Consider the following 17430-nt stretch of genomic DNA (forward strand, 5'->3'; position numbering starts at 1 on the left):
CAGTGCCTTAGAGTCGGGGCAGGCGGCCAGAGCCACTCCTTATGATTAAAGGAAGAGCTTGGCAGGGTGACATGCGCTGCCATCAAGTCCCTAATAGACCTCAGAACACTTTAAAGTGGGACATTTGGCCGCCTCCACCATTGCTCAAGTGCTGCTATAGGCGAATGTCTACTTTGTTCATTTGGTTGGTCCAGTCCTGAGTAGCCAGTGCATGTGACAGATGACATGTGTGTCTTAACTGACATGTACTGTGTGTATCGCGGCCACTCGGCCTGAAGCACTGTGGGAGGCAAGAGGTCATCCCATGAGGCGACAATTATGACCGAGTGTTTTGACTGTTTGTTTTATAAGTGCACTAAAAGCACTTTTCTTATGCCAAATCAACACAATTAAAGGACTGAGAACAATGAAATTACAGACCTTCACGTTCCCAGTAGAAATGATTCAGCTCTTTTCTTTCATGACTGTGTGACTGAACATCAAGAACTGTAAACTCCTTTTGTTTTGTTTGTGTGTGGAATATATATATATATATATACACACACACACTAGGCCTGCTTGCTTCATTCACCAACCCCTGGCCTGCACTATGCGCCACTTCACATCTCTGCCGCACGCATATGTGGATTTCACTTTCTACAAATAACAAAACTTCTAATTCTCGCAGATAGGCCTCTTCATTGGGAAGAAACACTACTTTTCCCTGATGGCAACATGAATTAGACAATCTACAAGTCTCCGACTTAATATTTAAAGCCAAACAATATCTACATACTTCTGTCATAGCACCTATGTTCATATATTCAATCTCCTTTAGCTGTTCCATTATTTCACAGTGTAATAATTTCCATTTGTTAGCACTAATGTGATCTTTACTATCACTTTTTTGAGACTTTTGAATTCCACTGCTTTCATAATCTCTAACCTGCTCTGCATGTATACAGCGCCAACGTTCTACTTTGTCTTCTAATCTTTGTCTTTTATTTCCGATCCCGCTTGGAGCTGAGAGCGCAGGAACTGTGTCTGACAATAGCATTCACACAAATGAGAAGTGATTGGACCGTGGGCGTGGCTGTAAATGTTTGAGAGGAGGGCGGGACTTGTCGAAATCTCATGGCAATGGGTCTCGTCTCGCGGGACCTGAAATTATCTCCGAGAAAGTCTCGTTCCAGACTTTCCCTTTATAATAGAGAGATATACAGTATATACACACACAGGGTATATTATATTATATTATATTATATTATATTATATTATATTATATTATATTATATTATCCTGCGGTGGGTTGGCACCCTGCCCGGGATTGGTTCCTGCCTTGTGCCCTGTGTTGGCTGGGATTGGTTCCAGCAGACCCCCCGTGACCCTGTGTTCGGATTCAGCGGGTTGGAAAATGGATGGATGGATGGATATATTATATTATATTATATTATATTATATTATATTATATTATATTACTAGCTGATTACCCAGTGGCTTCGTTCACTAAGTGCAAGGGAAAAAAATAAAATGTAGTCTAAGTTATTAAACAGTAAAACATTAACATTTAAGAAGATATATTGAGTACTACTGTGGTGGTTTGGGGTAAACTACATTTTAAAGGCGCTATAACACAACAGGTAAGTAGTACTAACAGCAGCTAAAATGTATTTGGATCATTTCTCGGTAGTAGATCTCTTTTGAAAGGTGCTACACGACCGCTGTGGTATAGAAATTACATTTTCTATGTGATTGTCCAAATTTCTGCCTGACAACCTTGCACTACGTGCCTGTGATTTACTTGTTAAAATAATTAATCACAAAAGCAACCTTGAATGTTGCGGGGTTTTAGTGACCCGAACTCACCTTAAGGGACAGTAATTAGTTGTACAGGGCAATTTACAAACAGAGTCGTGCTTCGATTACACTCATTCGCAAAGATTTCCATTCTCCCAGGAGCTGACGGGGCACTTGAAGTGTCACAAACAGTGCGAGAAGAGAGGACTCTGCCCGAAACTGCGAAGCTCTCAACCCATCGGAGCAGCCCGACATTCCGCGCCTCCCAGCGACCACTTTGTTCTCACAATCCCTCGCAGCTGAAGGCGGTCTCGTCTTCACATTGTTTACAGCTCAGCGCAGTTAAAAAGTAGAAAGACGCAAAGCTGTTTTCCTCATCTCTTCTACTATCAAGTACTGGCAACTAAAAAAAAAGTTACAATGTGTCAGTTTCCGCGACAGTGACGTGGACGAATAAATAAAACTTCTCTGTCAGAAGGCGCCTGGTGGCGGACGGCTCAGCGCTGTAATCCAGAGAGGAGGGAGGGGGCGATGTGGGGCACACTTCTATGGGATAGATCGGCGTGTTTGTGTTTACTTCTTCTCAATATCAGTAAAATAACTCTCATGCAAATAATAACAATTCGTAAAGACGATATAAAAATGGCGTCCACAAACGAAGTGATTAGTTTCTGTATTATAATATGTTCTGTGGTCATACGTAATTTCCATATCGCGTGGTCATACATAATTTCCGTTTCAAATGCGAAAAGAATTTTATATATACTGTATAGATATCATATTATATTCCATACACACAAACATATATATATATATATATATATATATATATATATATATATATATATCTGCGGTGGGTTGGCACCCTGCCCAGGATTGTTTCCTGCCTTGTGCCCTGTGTTGGCTGGGATTGGCTCCAGCAGACCCCCGTGACCCTGTGTTCGGATTCAGCGGGTTGGAAAATGGATGGATGGATGGATATATATATATATATATATGTGTGTGTGTGTGTATGTGTATGTATATATATATAATGTACAGTCATATGAAAAAATTTGGGAACCCCTCTTAATTCTTTGGATTCTTTTAATATATGACATGCCTTATGGACACAGTAGTATTTCAGCAGTGGCATTAAGTTTATTGGATTAACAGAAAATATGCATCATAACAAAATTAGACAGGTGCATAAGTTTGGGCACCCCAACAGAGATATTTCATCAATACTTAGTTGAGCCTCTTTTTGCAAATATAACAGACTCTAGACGCTGTCCTCCTATAACCTTTGATGAGTGTCTGGATTCTGGATGGAGGTATTGTTGACCATTCTTCATACAAAATCTCTCCAGGTCAGTTAAATTTGATGGCTGCCGAGCATGGACAGCCTGCTTCAAATCATCCCATAGATTTTCGATGATATTCAAGTCAGAGGACTGTAACGGCCATTCCAGAACATTGCACTTCTCTCTCTGCATGAATGCCTTTGTAGATTTCCAACTGTGTTTTGGGTCATTGTCTTGTTGGAATATCCAACCCCTGCATAGCTTCAACTTTGTGACTGATGCTTGAACATTATCCTGAAGAATTTGTTGATATTGTGTTGAATTCATCTGACCCTCGACTTTAACAAGGGCCCCAGTCCCTGAACTAGCCACACAGCCCCACAGCATGATGGAACCTCCACCAAATTTGACACTAGGTAGCGGGTGTTTTTCTTGGAATGCGTTGTTCTGCCATGCAAAGCGCTTTTTGTTATGACCAAATAACTCCATTTTTGTCTCATCAGTCCAAAGCGCTTTGTTCCAAAATGAATCTGTCTTGTGTAAATGAGCATTTGCATACAACAAGCGACTCTTTTTGTGGCTTGAGTGCAGAAAGGGCTTCTTTCTCATCACCCTGCCATACAGATGTTCTTTGTGCAAATTGTGCTGAATTGTAGAACGATGTACAGATACACCATCTGCAGCAAGATGTTCTTGCAGGTCTTTGGAGGTGATTGTCTGTAACCATTCTCACAATCCTGCGCATATGCCGCTCCTGTATTTTTTTTGGCCTGCAAGACCTGCTGGGTTTAACAGCAACTGTGCCTGTGGCCTTCCATTTCCTGATTACATTCCTTACAGTTGAAACTGACAGTTTAAACCTCTGAGATAGCTTTGTGTAGCCTTCCCCTAAACCAGGAGACTGAACAATCTTTGTTTGCAGATCTTTTGAGAGTTGCTTTGAGGATCCCATGCTGTCACTCTTCAGAGGAGAGTCAAAGGGAAGCACAACTTATAATTGACCACCTTAAATACCTTTATATCTCATGATTGGACACACCTGTCTGTGAAGTTCAAGGCTTCACGAGCTCATCCAACTAATTTGGTGTTACAAGTAATCAGCATTGAGCAGTGACAGGCATTCAAATCAGCAAAATTACAAGGGGACCCACATTTTTGCACAGCCAGTTTGTCACATTTGATTTAATTTCATACAACTAAATACTGCTTCACTAAAAATCTTTGTTCGGGAACACCCCAGTACTCAGATGTTCCTAGGAAATGAAAGACATACCACTGTTATCTTTTCTGTTGATTTGAGAGTATTATTATGCAGGCTGAGAGGGGTTCCCAAACTTTTACATATGACTATATATGTAATATATACTTATACACACACACTCACCGGCCACTTTATTAGGTACACCTGTTCAACTGCTTGTTAATGTAAATATCTCATCAGCCAATCACATGGATGTTAAACTTTTTTTTCTTTTCCTACAGTAACTGCCAGTGAATCTGAGCCAGAAGTAAACTCTGAGAGTCTACCAAACCTACAAAGTGAAGAAACGCAAGTTCAGACTCAGATTGAGTCCTCGGAAACTGAGCAGGAATCCATAGTTCAACCTGAAGAGGAGGTGGAGGTGGAGTTGGAGGAGGAGGAGGAGGAGATAGAGGAAGAATCTCAAGAGGTGGTGGAGCCAGAGGCAGAACCGGAGCAAGGGCCAGAGCGTGAGCCAGAAGAAAGCACCGTGTTGAGCGAGAAGGAGAGACAGAATGAAGAAGTAAACGAGAAGGACAACTGTTCTGCATCCAGCATCTCCTCCGCCAGCAGCACTTTAGAGCGAGAGGAGAGGGAGGACAAGCTAGCAAATGACAGCGAGCCTGGTGAGTGTACTGCACCATGTCACACACACACACATCAACACTCCTGTGACTCCATGGTGGGAGTTTATGTAGCTGGTATAATCTGGATGCACCCAACACAACATATAACCCGTCTAAGACAAGTTGAAATCTAATCAACAGAGACCTCAGTGTACGCAATGTTAACATTTGTAGTGCACCATCTTTTGGAATGTATATTGTAATGCATGTACTAATAAAATATGTTGATTTTTTTTCATTCCAACAGATGGTGCAATATAAACATTAGTACTGCTTTCACAAATCCCATGGCATATAACAGTGACATAGAAACCAGACTGACACACAGACACTTTTCCTTTTATTGCTTGAGCCCAGCACCTTGTTAAAGTTACATTTTGCATTTTCACCAGCAGATGGCACAGTGCTGCTGTCTCAAAGCCCCCACGGGCAGGCCTGGATTGTCCTGGCCACTGTCCATGTAGAGTTTACTTGGTCTCCCTGTGCCTGCTGTGCATTTCATGAATGTTCTCATCAAAAACAGTTACAGTAGGTGAACTGATGACTCTACAATTGTCCATGTGAGAGTGACTCTGTCCTACAGATCTGCCATACATTAGTCTAATATCCAGGTCAGTTTTACTCTCACAATAGTTTCTGGTAGTTGGTTAGACAATTTTGAAATAAACATGTTGGAAAAATAAAATAAACTGACTTAATTACTTTTCATAAGTTCACATGGCTCTGGCACAACTTATATACAGCAATGATACACAAATAGAGGACGTAAAACAAATATTTTATAGAGCGCCCAGCGGTGGGCTGGTGCCCTGCCCAGGGTTTGTTTCCTGCCCTGCGCCCTGTGTTGGCTGGGATTGGCTCCAGCAGACCCCCGTGACCCTGTAGTTAGGATATAGCAGGTTGCATAATGATGGATGGATGTTTTATAGAGCACATCACAAAAAGTCCATTTACAGAACCAGTATGGTTACAATACAGCACTGAAGTGGAAAATAAAAGAGACACAGAAAGACATGAATGAGATAGAGATGAAAGGCACTATATACAGGAGCAGGCACTATATAATAGATAGAGATGGCAATGCTGTATATCTGAAAGATACAGGATAAAAACATTGTAAGATAGATATAATGCACTATATGATAGATAGATATGAAACATGCATTATATAATATAAAGATAGGGATGGCATTATGTATAATAGATAAGTATACTAGATGAAAGGCATAATAATATAGATGAAAGGTGCATTATATAATAGACAAATAGATATATGAGAAGCATACTATATAGTAGATATATTGTGGGCCTTTCATCTCTATCTATCTATCTATCTATCTATCTACAGTATCTATCTATCTATCTATCGTGTCTCTCCTATTTATTGCGTTGTGCCTTTCACTTCTATCTTTATGTCCCTGTAACAGACCTCCATAGGTCTGCCTTGTCTTTGTCTCAGCTTTGCCATCATGGAGAGCTCTCGGCCTATGAAGTGCTTTCTTATACAGTTAAGTGCCAACATGCAATGGCACACGTGGTTCTCTGTTTCTCTCTAACATTCCTATTATTTCGATGGCTGTTTCAGCAGCACTCATTCTTAGTGTTATCTGTCGTTCATTACTGACACTACAGATTCTAATGCATTTAGAGTGTCAGTTCTCAGGCTGTTACTGACACAAATCAGAGTTAGTCCCATATTCTCATAGTTATTACCGATAGTCTTTTGAATGTACCTTTTCTTTCTAAAATATTTTAAACAGTATTCACCATACACCTTAGACGGTACAGTTTATTTGAGAAGTTCCAGTTTGGCTCTTGCACCCATCATGGCACAGAAGTGACACTAACCCATCTTGTAATGACAGACATTCTAAAATCGTCTGGTGAAAGGAATTCCACAGTAATTATGTTATTAGATTTAAGTGCAGCATCTGACACCATTGACCACTCTATTCTGTTACACTGGGCTCTCATGCACAGTCATTGCCTGGTTTAGTTCATTTTTCAAATTGATGTCAATATAATAATAGTAATAATAATAATAATTCCTTACATTTAAATAATGTTTTTCACACTACTTGATATTTTCAGTGAGCGGGGAGCCACTTCAGCCAGCACTAATGTGTAGTATCCACCTGGATGATGCAGCCATTTTTGCGGCAGTATGCTCAATACACATTAGCTGTTAGATGGTGAAGGGGAGAGATGAGTTAGCCAATTAGAGAGGAGATGATTAGGGGGCCATAATGACTAGGCCACGGTGGACAATTTAGCATCCCAAGCTTTTCCTAGATGGTCTCCCATTAAGCACTGGCCGGGCCTGAACAGGCTTAGCTTCAAGGTGATGACCTCTTCTGAAGTGCAGGTGACATGGCTGCTGCATTTATATACAGAAATGTGCTGACAGTGCTCTGTCACTAGAATCAGAAGTTAAATATGGCGTACCAGAAAAAGCGGAGACAGACAACGAGACTTCCTTAACTGTACAGAACACACCGACGTTTGAATGCAGCCAGCTATCAGGTACAATCTTAACGTGCCACCTTTCAGGCTTTAGGTCACTCGGGTCACATTACATTTCATTACACAAACTAAACCGACTCTCGTTATTAGTTAGAAATCACAAAAAAAGCCATTTGCAGTATCTGGCAAATCTCTTCCTGGATTAACCTGAAAAACAATTAATCTTCATGATGATGGAAGGCCTACGGCGTGTTTAAGGGAAGAATGACTGGAATTATATAGAACTGAAAAAGGAGGCGATGCTGTAACTGGTCAGTGATTCAAAACGCCTTAGACTTGTGTCCGTATGAGAACTTCATTCCTGATACTTTCTGGACCTGCTGTATCTTCTCCTAGGGCCACGTGGGGTTTATCCAGGGGTAACTGGAAAGTGAATTTCAGCTCGATATGCAAGCCCTTATGTTCAGTAGCATTGATTCCCCCCAGTGTCCCCCTTTAGTGGTACCCATGGCTCTGGACTTGCAACCCAATCCCAGCTCAGACCCCCTCAGTCATGTCACCTGCCTGTGCGCCACATATGCATATTTAAAATAAAAGATAGATAGGTAGACCATTATATTGTATAAGATTAAAGTAGGTAAAATGAAAATATTTAAAATAAAAGACAGGAAGGGTACTCTAAGAAAAACTCTATATAATAGATACAAATATACAAATAGATTGATTAAAAAAACAGGGTTTCAAATAAGGAAAGGCACTATATATAGCTAGTGATTAAAGGTACCATATGATTATTAAGTAAATAAATAAATGTTATTGTTGCAATTGAAAAGTAGAAAAGAAGGGCCAGTACTGGACATTTGAACAGTGCTGCCATCTTTGGGAGTGTTGTTAGTCACCTAGGTGTTTCATACTCACACACACAGGGCACACTGGCCCACAGGCGCCCAAGCGTTCACTCTTTGCACACTTTCACTTCAGTGTGATCACAAAAGCCCCTCCAAGTACCCACAAGAAGAGACCTCATAATAATGTAGTCATTTCCGCTGCCATTTCTTGCAATCCAAGTCACATTTTATTAAAACACAATAGCTATTTTGGGAAAATGTTCCCATCCTGAATTCTTTAATCAATTTAAACTTCAAAAAGCGACAGACATTTTTAATCTTGTATGGTTTATTTTTCCATGTACGTCTAAGGATTATTTTGTTGAATGTCTGTGGCCACAGAGCTGAGGATTCCGGCCTAGAAATTCTTTCCACTTCCAAGAGGGTGTGGCCACCTGAGCACACAACTCCTCCCATGTAGTCTTTTGACCAATCAGCAATGAGGCTGCGGCCAGAGCAGCTGCAGTGAATCACTGGACCATTTGCTGTGTGTTTATGTGTGTACACGTTGTATGGTTTAATAATGGACTTTTAATGTATTACAGTTGTAAATATGTGCAAGCGGTCGGAGCCTGTCCTCCATGAAGAGCACTAAATCAAATGAATTGAAACAGTTGAGACGCATGGGGCTCTCTGATTGCCCTCCAGCTACTCTGTACCCAATAAGATCCCTTCTGGAACCTTGACCATTTATTATAAATGTAATCAATCACAATGTAGTATGGCAGAAATGGAGGCTCCAGCTATTGCTGTATAAGTATTTTTGGTTTTAGTGCAGTGCTTACTAAACTGGGCATTTCCGGTGCTTTCTGTCTTAACCCTGTGCTGTTCACTTCTGGTTTCATTATAGGTCAGTGGGCACAAAGTATTAAGGATGTGGATGTAAACGAGCAGTGCAGTAAAATCCTCAACAACAAACTCTTCATGCTGGATATGTTGTATTCTCATAACAAGAAACCACAGGATGAGAAAGAGGAAGAAGAAAAAGACCAGGAGGAAGAGAAGGAGAAAGAGTCCGAAGAGTCGGTGGCCAGTCTAGCCAGTCGAATTTCCATTCTGCAGGCCAACAAGCAGGCCAGTGAAGAGAACTTGAGGAAAAAAGACATTGAGAACTTGGACAACCAAGGCAGCGTCAAGGCCTTTGCGGAAAAATTCAACAGCGGCGAGATGGTTAAGGGTTTACTCCCATCGGAGAGCGAGGTTGGTGACAAGCAGCCCGAGAAAGCACCTGTCCAGCCCAAGAAAGAATCAGATTATATCTGGGATCAGCTGATGGCCAGTCCTCGAGAGCTGAAGATCAAGGATATGGACTTTACAGACTTGGGGGAGGAGGATGATGTCAATGTCTTGGACACGGACAGCCTGATGAGCTCAGGGGAGCAGATCCTTCCACCTCCACCTCCTCCACTGTTGTTCATGGCCCTGCCGCCGCCACCCCCCCTTTTCGGCTGCCCACCACCCCCTCCAATTCCAAGCACAATGCTTCCTCCCCCTCCACCCGTGACCATCCTCCAGCACGTCGGCTCTCCACAGCAGCAACGAGGGGAGCCATTATTTCAGAAAAAGAAAAAGACCATCAGGCTGTTTTGGAACGAGGTGCGAATCATAGACTGGCAGTACAAGAACCACAAACGGTTTAAAGACTCTCTGTGGGGTAAACTTGAGCCCATAACAGTGGACACGTCCAAACTCGAGCACCTCTTTGAAACCAAATCGAAGGAGCTGCCCGTCACTAAGGTAAGCAGCACTGATGTGTCCCTTGAGTGGAAACTGTATGAACTCCATTGCTTTTATGGGCCATTACTGCATGTTTAGATAACAAAATGTCAAGTTCTCTGGATCGCTATGTATATAAAGTGATAAAGTGGGCATGGATGCCTTCTGGGCATAATGTCATCTGGTGTCCACAAGAGGGCGGGTGTGTCAGATGATCAAAGTCAAGTAAGACGGTAAGCCGTGAGGCATCACATCATCCGGTGTCCGCAGCAGGGCTGGAATGTCCGACAGTGAAAGGCACTAGGAAGCACAAAGAAAGAGGGGCATAAGGGAGATCTGTTAAACAGAGGTTCGTAAATACACAACGCGATCAAAACAGATGGACGTATCGTGATAAACAGGCGTTTTGACGTGTTTGTATGTGTATACTCTGAGCCAAATCATCTGTGTGCCACCCATACCGCACTGACAAGGCCTCTGAAGGTGTCCTGTGGTATCTGACACTAGCAGATCCTCCGACTCCAGTAAGTTGTGCAGTTATACCACCGCAGATCACACTTGCTGTTCCAACACATCCTACAGATGCCAGTCTGGATTGGTATCTGGGGAATTTGGAGGCTAGAACACCTTTACCTCTTCATCATGCTCCTCAAACCATTCCCAAACAATTCTTGAAGCTTGGTAGGCCAAATTATCCTGCTGATATCCCACTATAATGCTTCTCGTATTATAAGCAAACTCACCTTAAAAGAAGATAAAAAGAAGCACTTTACACACGAGCCATGGGAGGAACCCTGGCTCGACCATGACACTCACGTTTCATTTTTTTTGTCTCACTTTCTCCAACTATGGGCTGGCACAGTTGTAGCGCTGCTGCCTCGCAGTAAGGAGACCAGGTCTTGGTCCTCCCTGCGTGGAGTTTGCATGTTCTCCCCGTGTCTGTGTGGGTTTCCTCTCACAGTCCAAAGACATGCAGGTTAGGTGAATTGGCAATCCTATATTGGCCCTAGTGTGTGTGTTTGTGTGTGGGTGTGTGTGTGTGTTCGCCCTGTGATGGACTGGCACTCTGTCCAAGGTTGGTTCCTGCCTTGCACCCTGTGCTAGCTGGGATGGGCTCCAGCAGACCCTGTGACACTGGTCTGAACTAAGCGGGTTAGAAAATGACTTACTCACTGACTTTCTCCCACTAATTGAGTTCCTAAAAAAATCCTAATTCACACGCAGTGGCCTATGATGTGGAAAATACTCAGTAAATAAAGGTGAGCCTTCAGTCGTCATTCTAAATAAACTCCAAGGTGGACGTCCTTTCGCAAAATCAATCAGTGGACCCCCAAGTGTTTTTGTTGAAGAAATGTAACAGAACAGCTAGTTTGGTTCATTCGTATATAGCAATTATTTTTATTATTATTATAATTATTATTATTTACATTTGTATAGCAGTCTTCTCACTGCTCAAAGCACTTTTTATAAAATGTGGGGAGCCACTTCAACCACCACTGGATGATGCGATGGCAGCCATTTTTGTGCCAGTAATCTTCACCACACATTAGCTGTTAGGTGGTGAAGGGGTGAGAAAGAGAGAGCCAATTAGAGACAGGGGGTGATAAGGGGATCAGAATGACCAGGCCGTGGTGGGCCATTAAGCCTGGACATCAGGGTACACCTTACACTTTATCTTTTATGACCAGAGAGAGTCAGGCCTTGGGTTTTACGTCTCATCCGAATAGCCAGGAAGCATTTCAGTTACACCGATCAGTATTCTGTTTCAGCAGGGGTACCACCCCAGGCTGGCATTCAGATTCCTGTTTTATGTCCCTTTTTTGTCAATTTCTGAATCTTAATAGTGTTAGTGGTGTTAATTATTTGCATTATTTTGGGTGTCTTATTAGTTTTGTGTATTGTTTAGATTTTATATGCCTATATAGTTTTTAAATGTGCCATTTGCTTTGAGGGTAGTCCCCTAAGAGGCAGGGCCACCTGCTCATCACTATCACCGTATAAAGGAGAAGGAAACCCCCCCCAGTCCCTTGCGGTTCATTGAATGCGCTCGTGGTGTTGATGAGTTCTAGTATCTATTGCTTTGCTGCTGAATTATTGGTGTGGATTTCTGTGGAGCTTTTTGTTTTTTTTGAAGAATAGCATTTTTGTGAAAATATATGTTTTTTCTATTTATAAAGATCCAATTTTTGACCCCGTGGCCATTTTGGTGTCATTTTTGGGACTTATTGTACTTAGAAATCCTAAGTTCATGTCAATCAACCTAAAGGTAAATGGTATATTTTAGCAACAGCTCTCTGCCATTAACTGTCACTCAAAGATCTGCGGCTTGCAGAAGGTGCTCCGTCCACCCGAACCCGACACAGGCAGACGCAGAACACAAGGTCAACATGCACATTTTTATTTATTATGCTTTTTCCCCCCATTTCCCACCTATACAGCACTGCACTAGAACACGGCTCGAAAGCACACTTTTCTTCTTCCTATTTCTTTGTCTTCCTCCACTCCTCCTCAAACAAACTTTGTCCACCTCCACCTGACTCTGGATCCCGGAGTAGTGCCCGCTGGCTCCTTTTATAGAGCATCCAGAAGTGCTCGAGGTGTCCCAATGTGTCCAGGTGTGGCACAAGTGCTGCAATTAAGAGCTAAGCAGCAGCTCCAGCACCCCCTGGTGGCACCCACGGAACCCAACAGGCCTGCACCAAACTCCAACTCCCATGGAACCCTGTGAGAGTCAGAGGCACCGCTGCAACCCAAGGGGGCTGCCATCAATCGCCCCGGGGGAGGTAATGCTCTGAATATGCTCTCTTCCCCAGTCCGTCCAGTATAGAAGTGTCCTGGCCTAGTAAGGGCCATGACCACCGGCCACAGGTCCCAAAATAGTTAATCATTTAAAGTAAATGCTTACAGTATATGTAAACTGTTATCAGAGAAGAAAATCTAAAGTTAAAAATTATATGTGACCTAATTTTGTAAACCGAATGTACTGGTGCAGATGTCAGGATGTCCAAGTTGAAGTACATTTCCCGTCCAGCCTGAAGGGGCTCTTAAGCCCCAGCCAAGAAACCGCTTCAGGAAGAAGCCCAGGGAAACGCATCCGGGGGTCCGGAACAAGCTGGGGATGTCCAGGGGATCCAAGCCCCTCTAACTTCCCCAAGAGGACCCAGATGTCCCTACAATCCTGGACTTCATTTCCGTTAAGGAAACTCCTTCTTGTGTTATGAAACACATGTATTTATTTTAGGGACCTTTTTACGCCAAACCACCACAATATTTTCCTCACTGAGAAGCAATGGGGCTAATTATTGAACCCGCTTTTGCAGTCCACTGCTTATAATTTACTTTTTCTGGCTTTAAATCTACTGTATTGTATTCCATATGGTGCAGCTTAATCCTTAGGAACACCTCATTTGAATCCTTGTAAAAAAAAAAAAAACATTTGGATTGAATTGTGTTCTTAGGAGTTCTGCAAATGATTGTCACATTGCATTTCATTTTACTTTTTCAAAATGCTTAGATTTTAAATGTAAAACATATCTGGCTTACAATGGAGATATCCTTGACTTCAAAAGATTAAACACAAAAACTGTGTAATAGGCCAACGTTGCTGTCATTTTGGGCATCACTTCCTGGCATGTCGTCTCTGTTTAGTCGGAACATTGGGTTTAAAAACGATAAAGAAAAGTGAGGTGGGCATACTGGTGTCACCTTCAGAGACAGAACCCACAATGACGGTGTGGCTACCGTTTTCACTCACACAAATTGCTGGACTTTTAAAAATTCTAGACAAGCATCCCATTCAGGATTGGATCCCACCTTGCTCTGAAAGCTGCCGTTAAGGTTCGATTACTATCATTTATTTCAGCTCATCACATAAGTTTTGGTTGATTTTATTTAATTATTTTGAATTATAATTTATCAATATGTTGAGCAACATCACGACAGAACAATTTTGTTTCCTGTTCACTTTTTGCTGTTACTTTGTCTATTGCTGGTAATATGACGTGTTATACCATCACATCCCTCCTATATAAGATGGCGGCATTCATGTCTTAGTATCTTTCTTTCTTTATTTGCTCTCCGCTCTTTCTCTCTTTGCAGTGTACAGGAAGCCTCCTCGCTGAAGTTAGGATTAGGACTTTCTGCTTGTATCTCCTTCTCTAATTTCATTTTGCATTTCCATCGACCCACTGTGTCACAATATTGCCTGGGCATCTTGTAGTTGATAGACGAGCGCCAGTGAGGGAGACACAGACCGTTGTTGAGAAGTGCAAAATCAGCAACTTGTTTATCTTCATCAGTGCCAAACCAAACAACCAATCAATGTCAACAGCAGCACATTCAAAAAATAAAAAGAACAAAGGCAAATGAAAACTATTACAAGTGTTGAAGGATCCAACAACCCATCATTTGTTCACTTCCTCCCTGACCCCTTTCATTCAGACCTCTCGAGATTTGCTCACTTCTTCCATTTCCACAAGTCAATCGGTAGACTAATCCCACACATGCTTTCATTCGCTCTTCGTTGCTCCCTCTTCATCGTCAGCCCACTGCACCCCTCACATGACCTAGAGGTCAGCTTGTGCATCCTGTCTTTCCGTTGCTCTCTCTCCCACATATTCATCAGATCTGAACGACACACTAGAACTCCAATGAACACCTCGAACGACAACTCAACTTTCCAGTACTCGGTCAACCCTTAAAGGAGTCTACGGGGGTAAACCTCATCCAATCCTGTGTGTCCTCAGTTGTCACCTAGTAGCTCACACCCCTCAATTACCTTGTCACCCGTGTGCACACACGCACAGACCCCACACGTATGCACCTCCGTGCAAGCACAACTCATCCAGTCCTCTTCATTGTCTCTCTTAATGACAAGCCTTCAGGGGGTCACTGTGATCCCCCACTTCTTTAGTAAGAGCAGCACTTAACCCTTTAATTCCTTGTTCTTATTGTATAAATAGAAAAGTCCTAAACTCCCTGACTCCCAAGTCACACCCACTGTGTGCTTTTCAGGGCACTTTCCATTTTCTAATATAGTGGTGCCTCGTACTTCGAACGATTCTAACTTTGAATGTTCCCGAGTTCGAATGCTAAATTCGACAGAAATTTGATCCAGAGTTTGTACGATGCTTCTACGTTCGGACTGCACGTGCAGTGAACAACAGATGGTGCTTGCACAGCGAGCGTGAACATCATCAGTTATGTGCCCGAGTCGTCTGTCGCTCTCGCTGTGAAAGCATCTCTTGCATTATGCTCATGTCTTTTCCGTGCGTTTTTCGCCTAATTTGTGGTGTGTTTGGTTATATATGCAGTATTAACCATGGCATCCACACAGGACATCACCGCTCCTCATTTTATTATACAGTATTTACAAATTTTATTGATTGTTTTCATGTTTTAATTCGTTATTTAGGACATTTAATTGTGTTATTTTTACCTTAAATGATGTGTATTTGCTGTTTAAGTTTATCAAAATGGGTGTTGTCTTAAGGTCTGGGAACGAATTCATTCAGTTTCCATTATTGCTAATGGGGAAAACTGATTCAGACTTCGAACAATTCAGAGTTCAAACGGCCTCCTGAAACAAGGCACCGCTGTACGTTCATAGCAGGTCCCCATAACCCTGAGCCAAATAAGTGGGCTAGAAAATGAGTGAAGGGGTGGGCATTGGCATGATCTGTATTCACCAAATATAAATACCGTATATACTCGCATATAAGTTGGGCTTGAATCCCAAAAAATCAATCATAAAATCAGACCCCGACTTGTACACCCGTTCAAAAATACAACACTTATTTATTTATTTTACATCTTCTTGCCTCCTCCAATCTCACATCAGTTTCTCAGATGCATCGAATTTTGTTGCAGCAGCTCTGTTACCAATTTCTTTCGCCACTTCAACGACTTTTAATTTAAAACCAGCTTCATATTTTCTTCTGATCGAATGCTCCACCGTAGATAAGGGATGCTCTTACGATAAAAGTGTATGAGGGTGTGAGATAGAAAAAACACAAATCAGTGCAAACGTCGCTTTGGAATAGTTCAGGTATTACCGTGTGGTCACGTAGGCACAATACAGTAATCCCTCGCTATATTGCGCTTCGACTTTCGCAGTTTCACCCTATCGCGGATTTTATATGTAAGCATATAAATAGCTTGGGTATTACCCGGTGGTCACGTAGGCACAATACATAGAAAGAAAAAGGTTGTGTGGTCCTTGGTTCCTCTTTCAGGTGGGCGTTAGCATATCATAATCTCTTGGACCAATGGCGTGAGTTCTCTGCATTCGACTTATATGACCGACATTATAAAATACCGGACGTTATACGGTAAAATCAAGTCCTGACCTATCCGCAGGAGAACTCAAACACGAGTATATACGGTATTTTGTATGCTTTCCTGAGCTCTGCTATCAACAAATTATCATCTAATAATCTCCCGGCCTAATAGATTTTTTAGGTAGCAGAATCCGTTTTTTTTTTTTTTTTCTAGCGCCATTTTGGTTTTCTGAAAGGCAGCCATTTTGAGGGGCAGATGCCACAAATTTGCTATGCCGTGTCTCTTGGAGTTGTGCGGTGATGACAAGGGACAAAAAAACAATCCGATGACTTCCTAGCAGTTTTACTATATTCGTGACAAGTGGGATCAAAGTTGAGCGTCATGCCCTTCCTAGTCATCCGAGATTGTGGATAACATCAAAAAATATTTCTGTGTGGATGCTGTTTTTGGATTTATGTGCGACACAACACAATGTCATCAGAAAAACGCCTGCAGCAGGTGATGACTCCGAACACATCCACAACTGAATCAAAGAGGTAAGGATTTAACACAGCAAGTAAATGAAGTCTCATAACATTAAATCAAACGTCAAATGTGTAGCTGCGCACTCCACTAACCGTCCTATGAAACATCCCGAGAAATACGCCTGCCTGGCCCTTCACCTTCTTATCTTATGATATTTTAAGATTTAAAGCATTTAAAGAACTCAGATTCCTTCCAGAGGAAGTTTGCATCCTTTCGTTTTGCTTTTGCCCTTCACCACCAGTATAGATAAAGTGGCAGCTACTCGCATTCACATGCAGGTGACCCTCATAGAGTGGGCACTGAGGGTCTTGATGGTATTTTGTGCACAAAGACCACTCAGGTGGCACGCCGCACTGAACTGAACAGATCCTGTCAAGTGTTGTCACGTCTCAAGTGCACAAAATGAAGGAGGATAGTCAACCGGAGCTTCTGCCCTGCTGATGAAGATGCCAGTCTTTGGTTTACGGCGGACCACAAGCTATTTCTGAAATCCCGGAAAGAGTTCTGGCTGCTAAAAAGCTGCGCTGCGTATGCAATCATCAATTAAAAAGGAGAAAATAAAATCCACATGTCAAAGAGGAAAGCCTGTTTGTGTTCAGAACTCAAGGCGTGTTTAATTATTGACTGTCGAAGAC

At 42.2% G+C, this 17430-nt stretch overlaps 1 protein-coding gene across 7 annotated transcripts in view; it reads left to right on the forward strand.

The window, feature by feature from the left end:
* LOC114664022 (FH1/FH2 domain-containing protein 3-like) overlaps positions 1–17430 on the forward strand; it is a 722250-nt gene that overhangs the window by 625807 nt on the left and 79013 nt on the right. For all 7 annotated transcript variants that reach the window (XM_051935624.1, XM_051935621.1, XM_051935625.1 and 4 more), the window contains 2 exons: positions 4542–4925; positions 9126–10012. In XM_051935624.1, coding sequence (XP_051791584.1) covers positions 4542–4925; positions 9126–10012 — 1271 coding nt within the window. The remainder of the gene's footprint in view (positions 1–4541; positions 4926–9125; positions 10013–17430) is intronic.

This window comes from Erpetoichthys calabaricus, chromosome 13 (genome assembly GCF_900747795.2).
Source record: "Erpetoichthys calabaricus chromosome 13, fErpCal1.3, whole genome shotgun sequence".
Taxonomy (NCBI): Eukaryota; Metazoa; Chordata; class Cladistia; order Polypteriformes; family Polypteridae; genus Erpetoichthys; species Erpetoichthys calabaricus.